Genomic DNA, 23,782 nt, shown 5'->3' with positions numbered 1-23,782 from the left:
TACCAGCTCTCCTCATCTGCCATTATTACACTCCTTTCTTCCATTCTATCCTCTATTCTACTTCACCTAAATCAGAATCCTCCCCAGTTTAACTCCCCACCCACTACTGTCTCTCATCTTTGACCTCTATAATAATCCAGCATTGTCCTAGCCTGTTTCCTCAAATTTCAGACAATGCCCTGTTCAAAAGCTTCCTCACATGGCTATAAACATCCCATGTCCAGCTTCTTAACCCTTTCTTCTTCTAACCTTTTGCTTTATGACTCTGTACACAACTACCAATGAGCTGCATTTCAATCCTCTCTGTCATCCACTAGATGTTCCTTTTTTAGACAGGTACAACCACCAAGTAGTTTCCACTGGCATCCCATACTGTTCCTCCCACACTGCTTACATCTCTTAATTACTGGTTTTACTTGATTTTGGTTCTGTGTGAGAACATACTGATACCACTAATCTACTGTGTATGCTGTCCTTCAAATGGACAGTGAAGCAGATTTGCAAAAGTTACAAATTTGTTTGTGCATTGAAGTCATACTCAAAACAGTTTGTCAAGCTAAGTTTAATCAAACTGACTTGCATCTCATAAATAAAGCTAAGGGTGAAGAATATCAGCTTTAATAAAGAACACAATTTTTCTTCATGCATTACCCAAGCTTATTTTGGACCCACATACAGAATAAAAGCATGAGAACCTTCCTGTCAAACAAACTAAACCACGTAATCAGACAGAGTGTGCTAACATACTCCCTGAATGAGAACTCATATGAACTGCTGTATCAATTAAAAGTTTTAAAAAGCAAAGGCCCTGGTCAAAGGTTCAGGAGTATAGCAATAAAGAAGACTTTTACCAGGACTTTTAGGTTGATAGGTAAGTACCAGGCTTGCAGCCATTTAAGCCTAGTCACTTTCCCTTTTTGTGTTTGAAACAACCTATCTCATTTGGTCATAGACTGGTCTTATCCATCCCATTGTTGATAATTATATATTACCCACCATGAGAATCACTGAGATCAAACCATAGATAATTTGAGGGGACACATGCCATGAAAAAAACATTTAGGAACTGCTTCTGTCCATTAGTAGTATAAAGGGCAGCCCTGTGGGCTCTGTGGGTGTTTCAGTTGTTGTGTGTTTCTGGACAGATACTTGCCAAAGGGAGTGTTGTATTTAATGACTGGCCGAATGAGGGCTGAGCAATGGTGGGCAATGACATCTCCAGATCTAGACACAATCCCTTTGTTTATAAGCTGTACAATATAAAATAACTTTCTTACAACAATAGACACATGCTGGTCAAAAGTTAGGTCACTGTCCGCTTAATTTCCTGAACAAGTGAAATCCTGAACAAGTAAGTCAACTCTTACAGGTATGGTGTCAATGTGATAGTTCCCTGGGCTAGACAACTTTCCAAAGGATACAATAATGCATTTTTTGGCATTTAGTTTCAGACCATGATTTTGACACCGGTTATTTATTTGAGACAAGCCTTTCTGAAGGATAGCTAAGTAATTTTAGATTCAATGACTGATTCTGGCTTGCAGTCATTTGGGGGGGCTTGCTCCCTGCAAAAAACATTGTTTTATTGTTGGATGCTCCAAGGTTATGTCTTGGGGTGTTTACATGTTTTTAAGTACACTGATATATACACACACACACACATATATATATATATATATATATATATATATATATATAGAGAGAGAGAGAGATTAACTTCATAACACTGAAAACTCAAAACACTGAAAATGAGAAAACTTCATAATATAGAAAACCATAACACTGAAACTTCAAAACACTGAAAACTCAAAACACTGAAAGCACATATCATACATATACTGAGTTTAAACAGCATGAATCATAGCACTTTCCACCAAGTGTAAGCAGGTTGGCAAGCCCCCCTGCACCCTCCCATTTAGTGTAGTGATGTGCAATCTTGGAGTTGATATACATAAGTAGCAGGGGGTGCAGGGGTGCTTGCCCCCCTGCTTACACTTGGTGGAAAGTGCTATGATTTATGCTGTTTAAACTCAGTATATGTATGATATGTGTTTCAGTGTTTTGAGGTTCAGTGTTTTGAGTTTTCAAGATTTTGAAGTTTCAGTGTTTCGGTTTCAGTGTTTTGAGTTTCAGTGTTTTGAGCTTTCAGTGTTATGAAGTGAATCCTTATATATGTACGTATATATATATATATATATATATATATATATATATATATATATATAGATATATATATTTGTATATGCATGCACACATACACACACACACACACACACACACACACACACACACACACACACACACACACACACACACACACACACACACAAACACATAAATACATACATGCCATCAATGCTTAGTTTAAAATGCTCTGAGAAAGCTAACAAAGAAAAAACTAATAACTCAAAGTACTCAAAAGCATTTACTTAAATGAAACAAAGGATTGTGCATCTTGTACATTAAATTGAATTATTAATAGAAGTTTTCCTACCCTCACTTTGCTGATGGGATGCCGTAGGCATTTATTTGTTCCAGTTTCACTCAGTGTGATAGCATAGAACTGTCCTTTGTTTAAATAGGTCATTGGTCCCTCACCCTGCTTCTGTCGAAGAGATTTGGTGGCATCTAATGTGTATTGAAATGTATCTCTGTGGAAAACGAAAGAAGAAACACCATGCATTAACATTACTATTTGTTTGTTTTTAATTTATTTTCCCACAGTTCTCATAAATAATGACATTTTAGAAAATGGAATGTTATTAAAAATTAAATTTACTAAACATAAGCTCAGTCTAGTATTCATTACCTTTACAGCTGTAAATGTATAGCCTTGCACGAAGGACTTCTGGTAGCCAATGGTTGTTAATTGCTTATTTAACCGAACTAAAATATTGATTTGTAAATATAAATGATCTTTCCAGGTTTTGAGGTGGTGAAACTTCATAAGATATGCAGCTAAAATATGATAGGCTAAGTTGAGGAAATCCAGTGACCATCATTTTTTGGATGATATGAAAAATAGAAGAAAAATCATGGTGGAATTGCTTACTTATAAATGTAAATCACATTTCTTCAACATCTCTGTTAATCAAGAGCTAAGCAAGCTTCACCTATGTATTCTGCTCCTATACTGTTCTGCCAATATAGATAAGACAGTACAGTAAGCCAAATTACCTGTGTAGAACAATACCATAACAACATGCTGCTCACTGACTTTGGAATGGGGCAATATTCAGTCATAACATTTATAAAATGATAATTAAGACGTATGAGTTGTTATATATAGCAAGCTTTATTTGCATAAAGACAAGATTATAGCAACCTAAACACATGGCTTTTAGGTTACAGACTGCATTTGCATTATAGCTCATATTGTAAAAGCATCAATTTTGTCAACCCTTTCATTTCAGTGTTCTGACAGTCAGTGGGAATTTAGCATTAGTGGTTCCTTTCCTATTCTTAACTCTAAGAGCTGAAATTATAAGATAGCAATAAAATTGGTGCATTTATACAGTACATGCCAGATTTTTTTCATATTTTGTTTTTGTATCATCAGTTGTTCTAAAGCACCATCACAGATGTATGTGCATGAGTGCTTCTATACAACTGATTCTTTGTAGCTCTGCATTTGTGCAACATGGCATCATACTGTTAGTATGTAATACTCAGACTCAGAGGTGCAGTAAATGTCTTGCTTACTTACTGCTTCATGTGAGAACACATATACATGCATGGCTTTGGCATTTGCCTACATTCCATTCCCATTTATTTTTTAAGTCATTGTAGACTAGAAGCTATGGAATGTTAGATTTCTTGCAACTCACTTGTAACTCACTTACATTCTAAGATTTTGGAACACTTCTGACAAATTAAAGGAGAACCACATCCACAGACTCAAAAAACTGGTTTCTTTCATCATGGCTTGGTGTTTCCTACATTTTAACACCATTCTGGAACTATTTACAGATTTTTAAATATTTTTATATGGAATTTCTGAGTCTGACCTCATGAGGTCTGGCATATTGAAGTAATTCTGATTGTTTAGTCTGCCTCTAGGTATCCCACAATGCAGTGTTCATCTGTAAAAGTTACATCATGCAGACCTCTTTCTTCCTAAAACTACTGTCACTGCATTGATTTTACATGCATACACTGCTGTCTTTCAGTCATCAGTCATTTAGTTTTAAGTAACATTTCACTCTGTTCAATGACTACTTAAAACACAAACAGGGCAAATGCTACAGAACCGACTTTCAAAGTGCTTTTTACTGCTGCTTCTTTTTAGAATGGCTAAACTGCAGTTTTTTGTGAAGCCTGAATTATACTAGTTTAACTCATCTCCAACCCCCTTTAAACCTAACTTCCCTAGCTGTCAAAGTGCTAAGGGTAATTTTAGGTATTACCTGCTGCGATTGACAGCTCACAGTAGGAGACTTGACTCATGTGTACTGTTTCCTTGTCTAGCCTTTACTTTCTGTATGGGTAGGAGAAGGACCAGGGAGCTGTGACATCACAGAATGGGGAGGTTTTAGGACAGTCATGATGATGTCAGTTTGAGGACGGAATTGGCCAGAAAGCTACCTGTATTCAGTGGCCTTGATGACATCAATGAATTGGAGACCTTTTCATGGTGGGATAAAAGTTTTTTGAAAGTAAAACACCACAGTACCGTAAGGTACTGTACTAGTGGAGAGAAACAGTCAATTTAAAATATTTTAAATGCTGTGTTGTTTATTCATAGCAGGGACAATAAATAGGGAGATAAAGAACAAAGAACCTGAGCAATTAATAATAGAATCCCATTGTTGTCCTTTAAGATAAAGAAAAACAAAGCAAATATAAATGTTCTGAGAACAGTTAATGATGCTCAGAAGGTATAAAAAAAGTGTTGTTCAGCAAAACAATCTTCTTATCTTCTTTACATTGATAATAGCGAATACATTCAAAGTCTTTATATCAATTTACTATCAAAATGTTGAAGTAACATTTGGCAAACACAGGAATGTCGAAATACAGTTACATGATTTCCATGGTGATGAACATTACTTGAGCAAGACAGTTGAATCAGCAAATGCCACTCTACATTTGCTGATATGAACCTTGATGTTAGGAGTACAAATCGTGGTACAATGCGGACTGGGAAATCCATCCGTTTCCTCACTGTAGTGCGATCTTGGAGTTGGAATATTTATTTAGCAGGGGGTGTGGGGGGCAGGGGGGTACAGGGGTGCTTGCCCCCCCTGCAAAACAGTGAATTTGCAGGGTAGGGGCTAGACTTACCTTAGCTCCTATGCGGACAATACTTTCACTATTCTATCTGAATGTCGATATTCATTCATCAGATTCGACATTTAGACCTAAATAGTATGCAGGAATTCATCATTATGGTTTAAAGTTCAAAATGGAATTTGTTTTGAACATCAACATTTTAATAGTAAACCCTTTATATCAGTTCTGCAATATGTTATAATGTAAAAAATAGATCTTTAGGCTTTTCTCTAAATTTTCTTAAAAAATGTCTGCTTTGGAAACTGAACAATCTAGATATATAGCATTAGCTCCACTCTTGCTTATCCAGACCCAGGCTTTCATGCAATGTTTGAGATATATACAGAAATATGAAAACTTCTACTGCATTGCATAATTAACAACGCAAACAACATCAATTATAATACAGACTGTACAACAAAGAAAACAAGTTTCAATGACAGTTTTCTCTTGCATCACAGAATGATTCAATTCATTCTGACAACATTGATATAAATACTGAAATGCCAATTTTTTTTGATTATATCACAAAAAAGTTGAATATATAAAAAAAGAGATCCTCAAATCTTAAGACATAAAAAATAATGCACTAAACACTGAATACTTCTAAAAGCAAACCAGAAAAGACTGAATACTTCTTTCCAACTAAAAAGCCCAGTGTTAGTAACCCCAGCTACAAAACTAAGACCAAGCATTATCTGAATAGTAGTACTGTTAGGGAAAGGGTTTTTAGTAACATAATGTGTCAGGTTGGGATTAGTGTCAGGGTAGGGTTATGGTTAGCACACATTAGTAAGGGTGGGGTGGGGCTTCTGTAAGTGTTCTCATTGGTGAGTTTTATTCCTGTTATAAAACATGTGTTTATGATATGTTATGTCTGTACTTTACTGCATTTGAAAGCAGTGATTTGACTTCAGAAAAATCTAAAAGTGAGTAAAATACCCATGTGACACTAATGAAAGCTAGCTTATTAGCTTATTTAAATTTCTAAAATTGTGAGTGCTTTTATCCTAACCAAAAAGTCTTCATGAGACAAACTTGAGAAGCCTATATACAAGGCTTTAATGTCAACCTACTTACTAATAAAAAACTAAACATATTTCCCAATAAAAAAATAAAATATCAGTCACAGAGGGAGATAGCCAATAACTGGGGAGGCATATTAGCAATTGAGAAATAGTGCAGTAGTGTTCTCATTCAGTATATAATGATCAATCCAGTTGTTATATTTTTATTCATCTATGTGGAATGCAAATAGGTAATGTGTGTTAGTAGCAGCACCAGTACGCCTGGAACAGATAGGAATGATGAATAATTAAATAACAGAAATTTTCAATGAGAAATATTATCACAGAGTTGGATAACCATGTGGGATTTTGCCTTTTTGACAAACATTTGCCTCTCACATCAATTTGCCCTTTTGTTTTACTTCGTATCAATTATATTAATATTGCTCTTCTTTTGTATATTGGGCTTGTTATATCAATTATGTGTTAACTTTTAGCATAGGTAAGGAGGGCCAAAGCAACCTTTTTCTTACTCTTTTTATACTCAGTGTAGTTTTAAGTACATCAAGTGTTATTTATTTCATTTCTTGTCATGACTGCTGTTTTGGTTTAACAATGTTTTACTTGCTTCTTCTATAATGTGCCATCTGTTGGCTGCATTCCATTGAGCCACATGTGTATTAATCTGTTTTCTCATACTACTACTGTTTCAAATTTTTAACTTTTAGTCCTCTCCTTTATTTATTATACATCTAATTACACAGGACTGAATGGAGACTATGCTTTTTAGGCTAATTAAACTTGTTATTTTGAGAGGCTAACAGTACTGTGACTAAAGTTCAGCTTGAGCCCTTCCATACTTAATGGCCTGTGTAATGAAAAAATTATTTTTCTATTACAAAAGCACTTTTTGGCAGCTCCTCTGGAGGGTTTAGTCTAGAGGTGACTGTATTTTATGGTACTGGTCAGAGTGAACCATCACTTCTTCATGTGTATACCCCACATTTACAGATTATACATTACTCCCTTTTAATACATATATCTCATTGCCATATTTGCTTGTTCTTCCCAAATACATTTTGTCACCCTTGCACATTTTTAAGTAAAAATAAAGGTAGCTTTTGCTAGTGTCATACTGGTGTTTAATCTAACACTCATTTTATCTAATCACAAAATACCTAAAAATTTCATCTAAAACATATTTAGTCTAATAGTAGTAGAAAAGAGACAATGATGAAATCCAGAGTATTAAAACACGATGATATTTATTAGATGAAACACTTCAGATCACCACACAAAGAGTAACAACTATATTTATACATATTTAATTATCTTAGATGGTCCAATTAATTCAAACCCTCCAATGAACAACTAAGGAGTCTAATCTCTGATTGCTGCTGGTGTGGTTTAGGGCATTAACATAATAGGAATTACAAGGCAGATTAATCTAGTGCATCTGTTGTATCTTGTTAATGTCCACCCACATATTTTACGTTGTGTCTACAGGTTTGTGTTTATGTACCAATAGTGATTCATGGAGTGTGGCATCTTCTCTTTTCTCCGTGCTTGTGTAACAGTGGAGTTAGAATATTTATATAAAGGAGGTATGGAGTTGGAGAAGCAGTTGCAAAAAAACGTTTTGGAGGAATATTTGTTGTACATAACATTTTAGATGAAATGTGATTTGATTAAATTGGCTTTAGATTAAATGCATCTTAGATTAAATTTTATATGTTTTGTGATTAGATAAAAAGTGTCAGATTAAAAGTAAAATGTATATATATATATATATATATATATATATATATATATATATATATATGTGTGTGTATGTGACTACCAACATATATGTGTGCACTTGTGTGTGTGTGTGTGTGTGTGTGTGTGTGTGTGTGTGTGTGTGTGTGTGTGTGTGTGTGTATGTCTGTGCACACATATGTGCATTTGTTTGTCTGTGTATATGTGTTTGCATTTGTGTGTGTTTCTGTATGCATTTGTGTGTGTTTCTGTGGTTCTACCTGCATATTCGACAGTCCATAAACAGTTTCTGTATACATATATAGGTATGTATTTGCAAGTACATTTATAATTTAATAACTGACATCCTTGTTATATCTTGTTTGTTATACAGCAGATGAATTATATTTTGTTTGCTTTATATCATATAGAAAATCACAGAATAATGATTTTTGGGGCTGTCAGTTTAAATAAATTATATTGGTAGGGAATTTGAGGTAATACATAACTTTGTAACAGTCAGTAGATCACAGTGCATTTAAAATCTGTTATAAATTAATGAATTTCTTTAACTCACCCCGCACTGTGTTCATAGATGTAGTCTTCTGTACCCAGAGATTCACTACGATATTTCTGCAATATTTCAAAAATACAGTTCAGTCAGGTGTTATCATGTATTTTTATGTTATTTCCAAGTCTCAGTTTAAATATGATTACAGTCATAAATGTCCGTTTGATTCAGCCACAAGTATTATACACATGTTCAATAAATTTGACACTTTGACATGCAACAGTCTCTAGATGTAATTTTCTGCTGTATCTTACACACCCTTAATACATGCAGGCAGTTTTACTTAAACGTTTTTCACTTATTTTCTGCTGAGATTCCCTGCCTACTTTATAGTAGCTTTATTATATTTAAAATTAACTTCTGAGACCAGTCAATAAATTGATTTAGTAAGTTCATGCTGTGGTATCAACATCCTTTGACAATTGATGGTCTTCAGCTTTTTAAAATTTTGTTATCCAGAAGTAAAATTGCCACTCGTGTCCTTCATTCAGATTTTTATTTGGGAACAACAAATACTAAATGTAAATGAAAGAAGTATTTTTTTTCAATATATACTTTTAGTGACATTTCACATACAGACCGCCACCTGAATCCAGTTCCACAAACCCCTGAAATACATTCATGAGGACCTTTACGCCTGCAGCTTGAATGCAATAGATAACCATATAAAAACTGATCCAGAAACATTCTTAACTCTGGTCACACCACATCCCTAGAGTAGGCTCCATAACTTCCTTATTTGTTCTCAATCACTCCACTCCCCTCTAGTTATCCAGCTTAAGAAACTTATTTTAATACTTCCTTAACCTTTCCACCTTTCCAAATCTCAGTCCTAAACACTCTCTCCCTGCCCATAGCACCTAACCTACCTAAACGTTTTACCAAGTTTCTATCGTTACTCTCAGTGTTTCTCCATTTTTTTTACCTTTTTAGTGTTTGCAAGACTGGCCCAATAGTTGGCTCCCCATCAGATGATCAAAACGCTGTTTCCGCGAATACAAAATGATTGACACGTATTGCACGAACTACATAAACGCCGAATGTCCAAAACAGCGAAATCCGAAATGTCAAAGTGTTTTGATTGGCCCGTCTGTGGTATAGCTCCGTAAGGTAAGTGTGTGATAGGTATGGACCTTAGGGTAGGGTGCGGGTTAAGGTAAGTGTATAGATAGGTAATGTATGTAAGATTTAGTGCAGTGTTAGAAGTAGGGTTTTGTTAAATGTATTTATGTGCATTATTTATTTTGTTAGGGTATATCTCCATAGGGGAAGTGTGCAATAGTTACAGACCTTAGGGTTAGGGAGGGGTTAAGGATAGTGCATAAATAGTTGTGTATGTGGGGTTTAGTGTAGTGTTAGAAGTAGGGTTTTGTTAAATGTATTTATGTGTATTATTTATTTTGTTAGGGTATATCTCCATAGGGGAAGTGTGCAGTAGTTACAGACCTTAGGGTTAGGGAGGGGTTAAGGATAGTGCATAGATAGTTGTGTATGTGGGGTTTAGTGTAGGGTTAGAAGTTAGGTTTTGGTGGTTTACTTTAGGGTTAGGAGTAGGGTTTGGTTAGTGTATGTATGTGGTTTATTTATTTTGTTTGGGTAGGTAGTATGTAGCGAGTGGTGGGGTTGGCCGACTATGACCATTCCATGTTTTAAATTTCATGGTTTAGTGCGTTCGGTCTGTTCGCGGTTCGATTAATACGTGTCGCTCTTTTGGTATTCGCTGAAATGGATTTTCGCTGAACTGATATAGACCCCCCAAATAGCTACCTTTCCTGCAGCCAACTGGCCCATTCATTCCTTCAGAAGGCAAAAAGCAAGGCTTCATTGACTAGGGTGACAGGCTTACAGCCCAGTTGTTCCCTGAATGGGAAACCTAATAATGGAGGTGGTAGTTGGGTGCTAGGAAATGGGCCATTCTGCAGATACTGCATCCTAACTGCCTACTCCATTGATGGTTTGTATGCTCCACAACTGATATCTTTCAGAAGATGCATGCATACTGCTGCACATGCTGAGTCTCCTTGTTAAGTGCTGCACTGCTGAGCAGTCTGGGCTTTTTAGGTTGCTTGCTATGGGAGATATACTGCATGCTTTTGCATGTTGTTAATGTTAACAGCAAAACTGCCTTTATCTCTCCTGGATGGGGTGGGTCAGTGTTGGGCTACTGAATCCCATTCTCCCTCAACCAGTCTGTAAAACACTAGCCATCTTGAGTACTGTCATGGCTTTAACCCTTTATGCTTCCCAGTTTTTCCTTGATCTTCATAGTCTTAACCTATCCTTTATCTTCCCTAATCACCTTGTCCAACTTTTCCGCATTGATCCTTCCCCCAACTATCCATCTTTCCACCAATCCCAATCATCCATTTGATCCCTCCACCAAAAAACATCAATCCTAATCTACCCATTCATCTTTCATACCATTTTACTCCAATCAAAACAACCGCTGGGTTCTAACTTAGCCCTAACTCCTCTCTTTATAACCCTCTACAGCATCCTACTGCCTTGGCCTACAAAATCCTAGCTCCTTTGCACTCATACAGTGTGTGTAATTAGTTCTCCCCTTCCTCACTGCACCAACAACAGTAATTCTGTTGCAGGAGAGATTTCTACTTCACCCTTGCATGTTTTGTATTATCTGTGGAGAAGCATCATTTGGAAATTATATACTGGTCCAACGACTTTTACTGTTTTGTACACCTTCTACATAACTGGCCTCACCTATTGTACTATGCTCCCAATATTCTTATATTCCTACTTCCTACATATTCCATGATCTTTCATAATTTTTCTATGCATATATGTCTGACCCATCCTGTCTCAACCCTTTTCCACATACACCAAGGTATTACTTTTCTACAATACATTTCATCTGTCTGCGTCCTTCCTTACACTTCCCTACCACTACTTCCCAACAATCCCCACACTATTAAAATCATCTATCTAAATTCCCCTTTCCTAACACAAACTTCCACACCACCCATTTGAAAGTTTTTAATTTTGTTTTGCCTATTTGCCTGAAACATCCTCAAATTTGCTTCATTCAAAATCTCCTCATTCTTACAAGCTCCCCTTCCCCTCCAGCTTACTACATTCCAGTTTTCCCCCATTTACCTTAACCTTCCCATTCTCTCACAGATCTCCCCTGTAGTTAAAATGCCCTATCTTCTCAATGCACCTTTCAAGGTTTTATTTCATCTCACCCTCATAAACTCCCTTCAGCACTCTCGCCCACAGGCTTTCATATTTAATTCATTCTAATTTCTCTTGTCCTTTACTTTCCACTATTTACACAACACTAGCTGCAACAGTGCAATTTTTAAAGTTTGGGGTACTCACCCCTACTTCTTTGACTCTTCTTCCAATTTCCTTTGATGCTCTTCCCAGCCTTCTTTATTGTAGCTTCAGCCTCTCCATATAAATCTTTTGTAAGCATTCTGCAGTGTCTTCTCCACTTGCTTTTCTGAGACGATGCTCTGCTGACTTTGGCATAGATGGATAGAGCCCTGACAATGCCTTGGGTGACCTGAGTCCAGTTAGTGGTTTAGGTGCCTGTTGTGGCTGGCTCTCAGAAGAAGAGGAATGATGAGCTTAGCCTACTTGACATTCTATGGAGTGGGAGGGAGGGGTGGACATTATATGTCCTGGGCACACTGTGCAGTAGATGCTCCTATGCAGGTCAGGATGACATAGAGGTGCTTTTGTTTTTCAAGGGAGTCAGCGATATGATTCCAGCTCATGCACAGGGATGGATATCAATTGAAAGGCCTGTTGCAGACTGATCACTTGAAAAATCAGGGCATACGCATAGGGAAATGTAGGGACCCATGAAGTCAACCTCTAGGTGCAGCAGTGGCATTTTCAGGCTTACTCTCTGTCCTTTACAAGGGCACATTCACAAGCCAAAAATTGATCTGGTGACCCTGGTCCAGACAGGTTAAAGGTGAAGCTTCCTAAATGTGTCTGCAGCTAAAAGAGCAATGCTACTGTAAAAAGTAGTCCAACCTTAGCCAAAGATATGAACTGCCTTATATAACGCAAAAGAAGAGGCAATCCACTAGCTTTACTATGTCGACTCTAAATAATAATAATTTGTATTTCCCTGTCTACCGGTCCAGCTAGTTTCTAATATTCTATACCCCCTCTGTATTGCTCTTCCTAGCAATCTGTTTTATTGAACCAAATTACTCAAATGTCAGATATTTTGGTCCATTAGGTTTGACAGGAAGTGACAGTCTTATCAGCATTCACCCCTACAGAGGACTATCACTGATTTTACATCAAGTTCCCTGCACTAGTTAAATGCTTAATACCACTGTTAAGATATCCCTACCTTCCCTCGATGGCATTGACAATCCACACATAATCTACAGAAAAAGAAATAAAAATCAGCCCCCTAAAATAATCCATCTCCCCTCGAATCCCACAAATTTATGTAATACCCTCTTCTTGCAAGACCTCCCATCCATACCTTTTTTGTAAGCACTTCCATTGACAATAATAATAACTAAAGTGGCAGTATGTACCCCTGCTTTGCACCCATTTCTAGCCTCAGATGCCTTGATCTGTTTATTACTTCTGTCATGCATGATTCAGAATATAGCACCCTATTTTTATTTAATAACCTTTACCTAAACTTTGTCTCCTTTAATACCATGTACATAACCCCCTAATTCATTGTTTTAATGACTTTCAACTCCCTCTAGCCTATTGTTCAGCCAAATGTTTCCTCTACCTGCATCCAGTCCCCAAATTCATTGCCCTGTGGAATGAGAGCCAGACTCATTCATTCCATGGACCAGGTGAGAAACCTATGGACCATTTCTTCCTGATCTAATGTGAAAGTCCAGCTGACCCACTTATTCCTCTAGGAGGTAAAAATTAGATGTAAGGGAGTAGATCAGTTTGGATCCCAGGTTGGCATGACTTAGCTTTCCTTCTCTGCAGTGGCCACAGAAACCTCTCCATATGTTTCTATACATGAGAGGCTCCCTAAAGTCAAACTTTTGCCCTTGGACTACTTTCTGGCCTACATGATGCTTGGGTTGCCAGCCATCCTGAATTTTCTAGGACAATCCTGCTTTTCAGTCTGGTGTCCTGTGTACTGGATGGTGTCTGTCCAAGATGTAAAATATCCCAGATTTGAGGTTTGGCAGAGAATCAATTGGATTTTACATTTTATTATTGGCACTGGACATAGTTTACTTGCTGTGCTGCCCACTTTACCAGCCAAGTGCTCCAGATTGTGTGGAATGCTCTGCATTTACATAGCTAAGAGTCACTTTTCCACTATTCCACATTGAACAGTGGTGGTTCCACGTTGTGTTTTTTGACTGGCTCATACACTGCAATTAATCAGAATTGCGGTATATGAGCAAATCTGATAACTTCTGATGCAAAGCAAGACAATGAGGACACACACAGCAATCAGCCAATGGCATACTGCTACAGTCATACCTCTCAACCTGGAAACATCAAAAATCTGGACAAGACCCATTAAAAATAGATACAAATCTGTACGCTATTTAACATAAAATTAGCATACATAATTATGTAACTCCACCCACTCCAATGGAATTATGAGATACCAACTTTCAAATGCAAACTGAAGAGCAGACAACCAAAATATGGCACTAGAGTCCCCCTGTAACCATTCCAATGTCCCATTACCTGACTATTTTGCCCCATTTACCATAAACACTAATGTGCATACTGCTTTACTTCTACATTGATTATTTGGATTTTAATTTTACATTTTATAGCACAATGCACAAACACTAATAGACATCTGCTAAACAAAGCAATACGTTCTCACAATGAAAATAAACATAGCATTAAAAATTATCTGTCCTTGAAACTCACATTCATTGAAACAGCATTGAAGCCCACACCACATCCAAAGAAAATGCATCTGGCCAGTGGTGTATAAAGATTACCTTTGGTCTGTTTTCAAATCATATGCCCCTTGCATACAAAACAAGACACATACATATGTTCTTTGATACATCTTTCTGACTTTATTAAATTATATTCCTTGTATAATACAGCACACTTATTAGACGTCGAGCGCATTTTAAATTTATTGTGTGAACATTTTTCCAGTAGGCAAAGAAACAAAATGAACCAATGACAAAACTGCCCAGTTCAGAACATTTCCATCATAAAAGTCTACTTCCACACACACATTTTTTCTTATAATGCAACACAGAATATAATTATTCAGATTTTGTGTTCCTGAATTTGGGTTAATATTTTTTGCTCTTTCCACTGAGACACAAATGTCCTTGTGCATGACATTTTCTCACTTCTGTTCTATCTGTAGCTACACCCTTGACTTGTTACACCCTCCCCCTTTAAAAGTACAACACAGAACAGTATCAGCAATGCAGCTACATACTGTGGGAGTAGAACCCACAGTCTTCTGCATCAAAAGCAAGTATTTAACCTGTTATGCTATTAACAATGCAAGCAGACTAAGCATAAACAACACTAAACTTCTCTTCCCCTGAAGATCTCAGCTCCTTGTAAAATCCACTCAACACTCAACTGTATCTCTCAACTTTGCAGCACAAGAAATCTGGAAAAAGCCAAATTTTATTTGGGGGGGGGGGGCAAAAGCCCAAAAAAACAGGGACACATTTTAAACATTGCTTGTATAATTTTGGAAAGTTGCTAGAAAAAAATCTTGTGTTACCACCATGCGTTTCACTACAAAGTCTTGAACTCAGGATCCGGTGCACTACAGTCACAGCAACATACCACTATACCAAATCAGCAGTTTCCTGAAAGATAGGAACTTTAGGAAGACTGAAACTTAAATGGCTATCATTTAGTGAATTCAGTTCTCACTTCTCTCCATAGCTCTCAACTTCTTTGCACAAAAAACCTGGACAAAGCCAATAATGGGGGGATTCAGAATTCAGTTATCACTTCTCACCATAGCTACTATCAACCTCTTAGCACAAAAAAAATGGACAAAGCCAATAATGGGGGATACAGCCTCTGAAATAGGGACAAATTTTGAATACTGATCTTATAAACTTAGAAAATTGGTAGAATAAAATGTTTTGTGTTGCCATTTATTTTCTGAAGAATGTGAAGTCTGAAATTCAAATGCATGTCATTATTTAGTGAATTCAATCCTTCACTGATTTGCCACAAAAATCCAGAAAGCCACAGATTTTATGAGGAACAGAACAAAAATATGGGGCATAAATCTAGGAAATTTTCACAAGTGGTGATGGGTAGAGACTTTAGGCTCTTGTCACCTGTACCTAAGGTACAGTGTTTGAGCCTGAGTACCTCTTCTAGCCACCATTATGACAACTTGTCTGACTACCTGTTTTAATGTTCTTACAATATCTAAACCCAATCAATGACTTAGCTTGCAACAAGACTCTCATCTTGACATAAGTAGTGTTACGCTATATGGAATAATTGTACAAGCAACATAAAAACATGTATCATTGTCAAAAAAGATATCACTTTGAATTAAACAGAATGGAATCAAGTAAATGCTGGGAAAAATGCTGCAGAAAGCCACAGATTGTCATTCTCTTTTTAATAGTCATATACATTTATTATATAGACAGGCAGACATATTGTTTAACCTATTTTATAAAGCACAGACACACACACTCTAATGATGCCATGTAAACATAAAAAAGTTAGAGGTTCAAGCAACACACACACACACACACACACACACACACACACACACACACACACACACACACACACCAAAATGTCAGCTTCCTACTTCTGCAGCTCGCAAATCTCAACTCCGTCTATACACACACCAAAATGGCAGCTTCCTACCTCTGCAGCTCACAAATCTCAGCTCCATCCATACTCACACCAAAACAGCAGCTTCCTACCTCTGTAGCTCGCAAATCATTCTCAGCTCCGTCCATACACACACCAAAATGGCAGCTTCCTACCTCTGCAGATCGCAAATCTCAGCTCCATCCCTAAATGCAACAAAACGGCAGCTTCCTCCATCCATAAATAATTTTGGCTTCCTCCGTCCATAAATACCTCTGCAGCTCACAAATCTCAGCTCTGTAGGCAGCAGCAAAGCATTACGGCTTGTTCTGTTCCTGTTAACAGCTAAGGAACAGCCAGATATGCATGCACATTGAGCCCTTGAGCTCAAATCCGACAGGCTGGCAGGCCGTTTCACAGAGTTGACGTCACTGTGCACATGATGACATCAGCTCAAAAACCCAGAAAATAAATTTTAAATAAAAAATGCCGAGAAATTGGGAAATTAAGGAGTGCCACTCAGGAATCACAGCACCTCATTATTTGGACCCCAAAACTCAGTAAAAACTGAGTAATTCAGTACGGCTGGGAGGTATGGTTACAGTTTTTGTGCCACTGCAATACCTTCAGAAAGGGTATTACAGGAAACCATTTGCTGGATAATCTTGGTGGCTTTGTTGTTGCATTTGGATTTTTTTTATTCATAATCTTACCTGCCTTATCTACAGCACAGGGGGTTGTGGACTTGTGGAGCTGAAGTAATGAGTGACAATGATTGGCACCTTTATAACAAGATAAGTACAAAGTACTGAATGAGAAAGGTGAGCTATTTAATGTTAGCACTCCCTGAAAATGCCTAAAATAATTGGATATTTGATTTTGTTTGCATCATTTTGATTTTGTTCCACATTAATAGGGTCTGTCACACAGTTAGTGTTAGTTACAGTTAATTTTTTACATATCCATGATAAATAATTCTGAATCATATCAACTCATCAAAATCATAGCTCTCAATTATCAGGGACAAAGCTCATCAGAGTCAGGAACAAATCCAGAAATAATCAGTGACACTTTCAAAATATTAGTCCTATTAAAATGAGACATGACTGAATAAGAATATGTGAATTAGTATACATTTTCTGAAGTAAAAGAAGTCCATAACTTGAATTATTGTCATTATTTATTAAGTGTAGCTCAGCACCTTTTCTCCAAAAGTTAACCAGTTTTAGGAGGGATTAAAAGTGACAGAGCTAAGATCTGAGGTAAAAATCAGGGACAGTTGAAAAGTATGATCAAAATGACTTTTTATAACTATAAAGTAATGTGTTTAACCATCCTGCAAGTTTCCTAGTTGAAGTTGTTGGCAAGCTGTTGGTAAGTGTTCCACATTTTGGAGAGGGAAAGTTAAGAGCTAGAACTGCTTTCTTAATTACTTACTTAATTAGGCAGAGGTACATTTTATGGCTCCTCCTGCCAAGATAGGAGTGGGGCTCATTTGTTATTGACTTAGTAAAGTCAGTTAGTATTTACATATTTATTATTTTACTAATTTATTGACATTTGATTGCTAGGAAAGTCTGACTGGGTAAGTTGTCCCCAGACCAGTCATTTGTGTAACTGAACACTTTACAGGTTTAGTTGATAAAGGAAACGATGTAGAGGGGTTGAAAAAACTGGTGCATGCTTTTCTTGTTTAAATATTTGATTAATGTCATTTAGTCATTTTTTACTAAGTAGAAGTATTTCTGTTTTACAGATTGCAGCGTATGAATTGTTTCTGCAGATATAATTTATTTTATTTATTGACATTTGATTAATGAAAAAGTCAGACAGACTGGGTAATCTGGCTGCTTATTGTAGAAAATAAATTATTTTTTATAAGGATTACTGCTCAGCAAACTTAAATTGATGCAAGACCGCTGTGGACTATGGGTTTAACTTTGAGTTAGATGCAGTTTCTTTAATATGAATCATCTGCAGTGCCATTCTAGATTGTCATACTTATTATGTAGCAAATATAGGTTGATAAAAAATATGTTTCAGTAACTTGTGTAATTAATTACAGTGCAGTCAATAGTTGTACCGCAGTCTCAATGCTGTCCAAGTAGAGAGGTTTGTGCTTATTTAATGAGTGTAAATTGATGCAAAACCTGTGAAGTGTTGAATTCTGGCAGAAAGACCATTTCAGCCATGCTACACAGGAATGGTACATTTTTGTGTAATGCAAAAATAGGGTATTCCACATTTTGACTATTTGTCACACATTGCTAGGGTCTATATTCCATAATGGCCACTTAAGAGGTAGAGACCTATGCTGCTCATTCAAAAATGCTGTAAATACCAGTAATTCATTTTTTGATTGGTTGTACTTAAAAGTTACATGGTGTTTGTTTTTGTCAAATAACATTTAAGCTTCTGTTTCTGCTGTTTGCTGTTTTAGTCTTATTCATTCATTTTCGTGATACTGACGAGTATTTCATTGAGTGTTATATTCTTAATGGATACAAATGAAGGCATTGCAAGCATGGACAGTGATTCAGATCAGGATTGTGTGACTATGCTACCCTACCCATGAAGGTAAAGGCCAAGAAATCTAAAAAGACAATGTCATGGTTTCGTCAATAATGGCAAACTGATTTTGCATGGTGTGATGCAGTCCAGGACAATGTCTTCATTGCTCACTGCATGGTTTCTAAAAAGAGCATATCTGTGGAGTACAGTGCAAAAAGCGACTTGTTAACTCATAGCCATTTGCAGACTCACATAAAAACACATTGTTCTGTGAAACTGGCTGCCATTGACAGCTTTTTTCAAGAGAGCAGTATCATTAACTGGAGTTGATAAACATGCGATGACAGCAGTGTTGGCAAGGATATATCATGCCGTGTGCCACCACATTTCTTACAATGCTGCAGACTGTGGTGCTAGGCTCGATCACTAGCTGCATCTGGACTCAGCCATTTGCAAGAAGATGACCTGTGGCCGCACTAAGGTAGAGACATTGATGGCTGGTGTTCTCGCTCCAAAGTCAGTCGAGTCAATCGTTAAGGACTTGGCTAACAATACATCGAAATTTTCTGGGTCAACAGATGCATTCAATTTGCAGAATCACAAGATGTTTCCTGTATGTGTCCAGTATTTTACTGCAAAAACTAGCTTTTACAAAAAACTTCTTGACTTTGTTGAGCTCAATGACAAACATTCTACTTCTGTAGTGAACATGATATTTCAGTTCCTAGTTGGCAAAGGTTTTGACATCCTGCACATATCATCGTATTCAGAAGATAATTTGCTGAAATGAAATGACAAAATCATCAAAACTAACTGTAACACACACATGATTCACAATGCACTGAAGAAGGTAATTGATGAACTGGAATGTGATGTTGAAACAGTGGTGATGCCCATATAGTCACCTCAGCGTATCATGGACCTGCAAAAGTTTTCTGAATTCATGGACTTGGGATACCATGAACTGTTGAGACATGTATCAACCAGATGGCTGTCTCTAATCCCACTGTCAATAGGTTATTGGAATCTTGGCCAGCAATCATTTTGTATTTTATTTCTATAGGCAGTGAATGCCCAAACAGAGTTTGTGCAAATCTGGGCATAGAAGAAGACACACATGATCATGAATTGGTGAAGACTAACATCAAGAAAGCTTACTTTTGCTTTGTGCAAAATATCTATAGTGTTTTTGAATTATCTGTTCAGAAAATGGACCAGGAAGATCTTATGTTCATTGAGCTGTTTCTGGTAATGCAGGACTTGAGAACAAAAATTGAATCACGTATAGCAGATACGTTTTTTTGGATCCATAATACATGCTGCTCTTGAATGAAGTTATGCAGCCATTTCAGGAGTCTATTGTGGAAAATTTTTGCTCTGGTCTCGAAAAGGGTTTGACGTACCTGAACAAGTGGTTTAATTTCTCAGAGTCAGAAGGTGGTATCACTTTTGGTTTTGCTCTAAGTCACTTGTCGCTCAGCAAACCACCAGAATTTATACATGTAAAAACTGCATGAGTTGCCAAGGGCTTATTGTAGGAAGTTGACCTGGATGCATTGTACAATGAATTCTGCATGGCTAAAGAAAGCTTGACACACATTGTTGCTGATTTGACTCTGCCATCACCATAGGATAAGTAGCAGAATTTTTTTCTGTGTGGCCCGTACCGCTGAAGCATTTCCAGTTAACTTGTTTAACATTGTGTCAGCTGTATTGTCATTGCCTGGGAGCAATGCCTTTCCAGAAAGAGTTTTCTAATTGATGAACGCCAAGTGGAGTTCAGAATGAAACACAGCCACCGTTGCTTTGGTGAAAACCAAACTGCAGGTTTTCCTAAATTACAGAATGACCTGCAGTGAGTTTCATGAATCTGTTTTGCATCGTGACAAGCTGCTGTTATCAGCAGGTAGCAGTGAGAAATAATTTTGGAGAAAGCTCCTGATGAATCTGAGTGAAACCATACCAAAGAAATAGACTAAGTCTTACCTAATGCTATTAGGCCTAGTATTATTTTTTCACCTGTAGTTCTGTTTGTGATTCCCTGCATGTATAGTTGTTGTTAGCTGTTTTTGTACTTACTGCCATTACAACTTTTTCACTTTTCATCATGGCAAACCAGTCCTGTTACTTACTTGGTGCAATATGTGGAATCGTTTTTGACATTTGCTGTTTGTACTGTTGTTTGAATTATAGATACTACTATAATACTAGACTAGAAAACATTAAAGTATTAAGTGGTTAATTATCTGTCTCAATTTGCTGATAGGCCACTCTTTCCTGGATCCATTCATTAGCCATGGTGAATTTTACTGTAGGCTTATTTTTGTTTGTTTCTAGAATACCTGATATCCAATCCAATAAGCAAAAAATAAATAAATAAATAATTTGATAGAAATAAATATTTTACAGCAGTTATGTGACAGCTTTGTACAGCAGAAAACTTTCACAAAACTGTTCTAAAACATGCATTTTATAATGCAAAATTACAAAATTTTCCCAGGGGTTATACCCCTGGAGCCCCTACCAAAAAAGGTTTTCAAAGGTTTTCCCCTCATCTTCGACACTCAGATGTTTATTGCCCTGGATTTTCTCTTTAAAGTGTTGGCAACCCAGTGCATACATCCCATGTCCTCAATGTTTCAAATTTATGTTTGCTGATTTTCTCTTACTTCTCCAGTAGGGGCCAGAAATTCAGGAGGACTAAGACCCCCCTCCCCCCGTATGCACGAGTCACTGTAGACTACTCATTCCCATACTCCTCCTCTGCTTCACTCTTCCACAATCCGAGCTTCGAACTGAATTTAGATTATTTGGGTTACATTCAGTTTATCTGTCTGTGGTACAGTGCGAATTAAAGACTTTCTGAAGGTCTATAATCACTGTCCCACTTCTCATACTCACTCTCCTTTGCAGTCAGTCTATATACCACACTATCAACCTCCAAAAATCTACTAGTGACCTTTCCATTCATATAGCTACCTATGTCTCATCAATCATCCCTCCCAATTACCCCATCCAAGCTTTCTGCTAATCCATCCATAACCCCCTTTTCCCATTTTTGCATATGGGTTCAGGGTGTCACTTCACCAGTGACAATCATTTAGAGCTAAGGTTTATACCACCAGGTGGCTAGTCTATCCACAACCTCTTTTTCCCTACTTTTTGCACATGAGGTCGGGATGTTACTTCAACAGTGACAATTACCTAAAGCCGCAGTTCACACCGCCAGGTGGCTAGTCTGCTGTGGTAATACTTCCACACCATACTCACATGCATACTCACACCTATGGCCAATTTAGAGTGCCCAATCCACCTACTGCATGTGTTTGGAATGCGGAAGGAAATCAGAGCAACCAAAGAAAACCTCACAGAATGCAGGGAGGACGTACAGACTCTGCACAGAAGGCACCCCGGCTGAGAATCAAAGCAGGAAACCTCTTGCTGTGAGGTGACAACACTATCTGATATGCAGTTGTGACTCCCACCCATCTTTCATGTCAGAATTTATGGAAACATCACAGTAAAATGGTCCTTTAATTCTCTCTGTTTCCCTCCCCTCGCTCTCACTATCCTGTGATACTACAAATGGTATTTCCTCATTGACTTTGGGAAACATCTGTTTACCATAGCTTGTTCAAATACCATTTTCTTACTGAACATGACCAACCCTTGCCTAGTCTGTAACAGTCATTGGGGTAGTAATCCCACCTGTGCACCATTCCCACCTACAATGTATCTTCTATACTCTAGATAAAAGGTAACAAAGACGATATCTGTCACACTCTTCTACTTACCCTTCCTCCCTAACTCGTAACGTCCACAAAAGCACCTGACATCACTTGTTTTCACACTCTGCTACTTTTTTATCTGTATGGGTATCAAAACTCATCTTTACCTTTTGGCCGTATTATTCCCAGGAAAGCAGTAGATCATGTATTTTATCCTGCGCCTGGATCTATGACATGGAAATAAATTACATGAATTTGAATACCATGTGAAGTTATAATCATCACTGTAAAAAAATGGCACTGATCACTGTCCCTGCTGTTTTGTTAAATATAAACACACACACACACAGACACACACACACACACACACACACACACGCATATATATATATATATATATATATATATATATATATATATATATATATATCTATAAAAATAGAGAGAGAGAGATACACATATTTGTATGTGTGCCTGTGTATGCATGTACACATACCATAAAAGTGTGTGTGTGTGTATATGGACTGAGGAAAAAGGGGAAAGGAGGGGGATTAGTATAACGGATAGTTTAATTTTGAGGTTTTGTGCAAGGCATGCGGCTGATTTGCTGATGAGACGCACTGCTGTGTTTCTGCTGCAGCACAGTCACTGTTTCTTGTCCAAGTAACATGCATATGATATCAATGACTTTTCTTTATGCACTTCAAGCTGGATTGTGTATGTCCTGTTTTCTTGATTTGTGATACCCGTTTATTTGTTCATTCTGTGCTGCTTGCTGCATATTGAAGTGATCCGTGTTTTTTTGATCAGTTTTACAGTATTATTATCTCCTCTGAGAATTATACATTTTGAAAATGAGTGAGTTATATTTTTTATTTGCTTTTGTTCATTACTTCTACTGCAAGTCGTAGTAACAACAGAATAAAAATTAGAAAGTAAAGAGGTGTGCAGGATACCCCCATGATGGATACAAGGGGTTTGCCACTACCTCCCGCAAAAATATATATTAGTTTGAGTTGTGTGGGGGGTGTTTTGGAGTTTGCATAAAGATATTTTTGGTTCATCTACTGCAGGATCCATTCTTTTTAATAAATTCAAAGAAACATCTTGCACTCGTGTATAACAGAAAGTATTGTGGGAGATTTGTTAGCTTCAGTGGCAATTCTGGTGCTTTAAGTGCTTTGGTCTGAGGT

The 23,782-nt window shown here is 37.2% G+C and overlaps 1 protein-coding gene across 1 annotated transcript in view; it reads right to left on the bottom strand.

Annotated features, from left to right (window-relative positions):
• Positions 1-23,782, bottom strand: part of GRHL2 (grainyhead like transcription factor 2) — a 759,972-nt gene that overhangs the window by 580,148 nt on the left and 156,042 nt on the right. Inside the window, exons 5-6 of the mRNA XM_044065661.1 lie at positions 8,593-8,648; positions 2,495-2,651 (exon numbers count right to left, since the gene is read on the bottom strand). Of these exons, the coding sequence (XP_043921596.1) occupies positions 2,495-2,651; positions 8,593-8,648 (213 nt within the window). The remainder of the gene's footprint in view (positions 1-2,494; positions 2,652-8,592; positions 8,649-23,782) is intronic.

This window comes from Protopterus annectens, chromosome 3.part0, assembly GCF_019279795.1.
Source record: "Protopterus annectens isolate FY-2018-M chromosome 3.part0, PAN1.0, whole genome shotgun sequence".
NCBI classification, from domain to species: Eukaryota; Metazoa; Chordata; order Ceratodontiformes; family Protopteridae; genus Protopterus; species Protopterus annectens.
The sequence above is the reverse complement of the archived record's forward strand: the minus strand, read 5'-3'. Positions and strand labels throughout refer to the sequence as shown.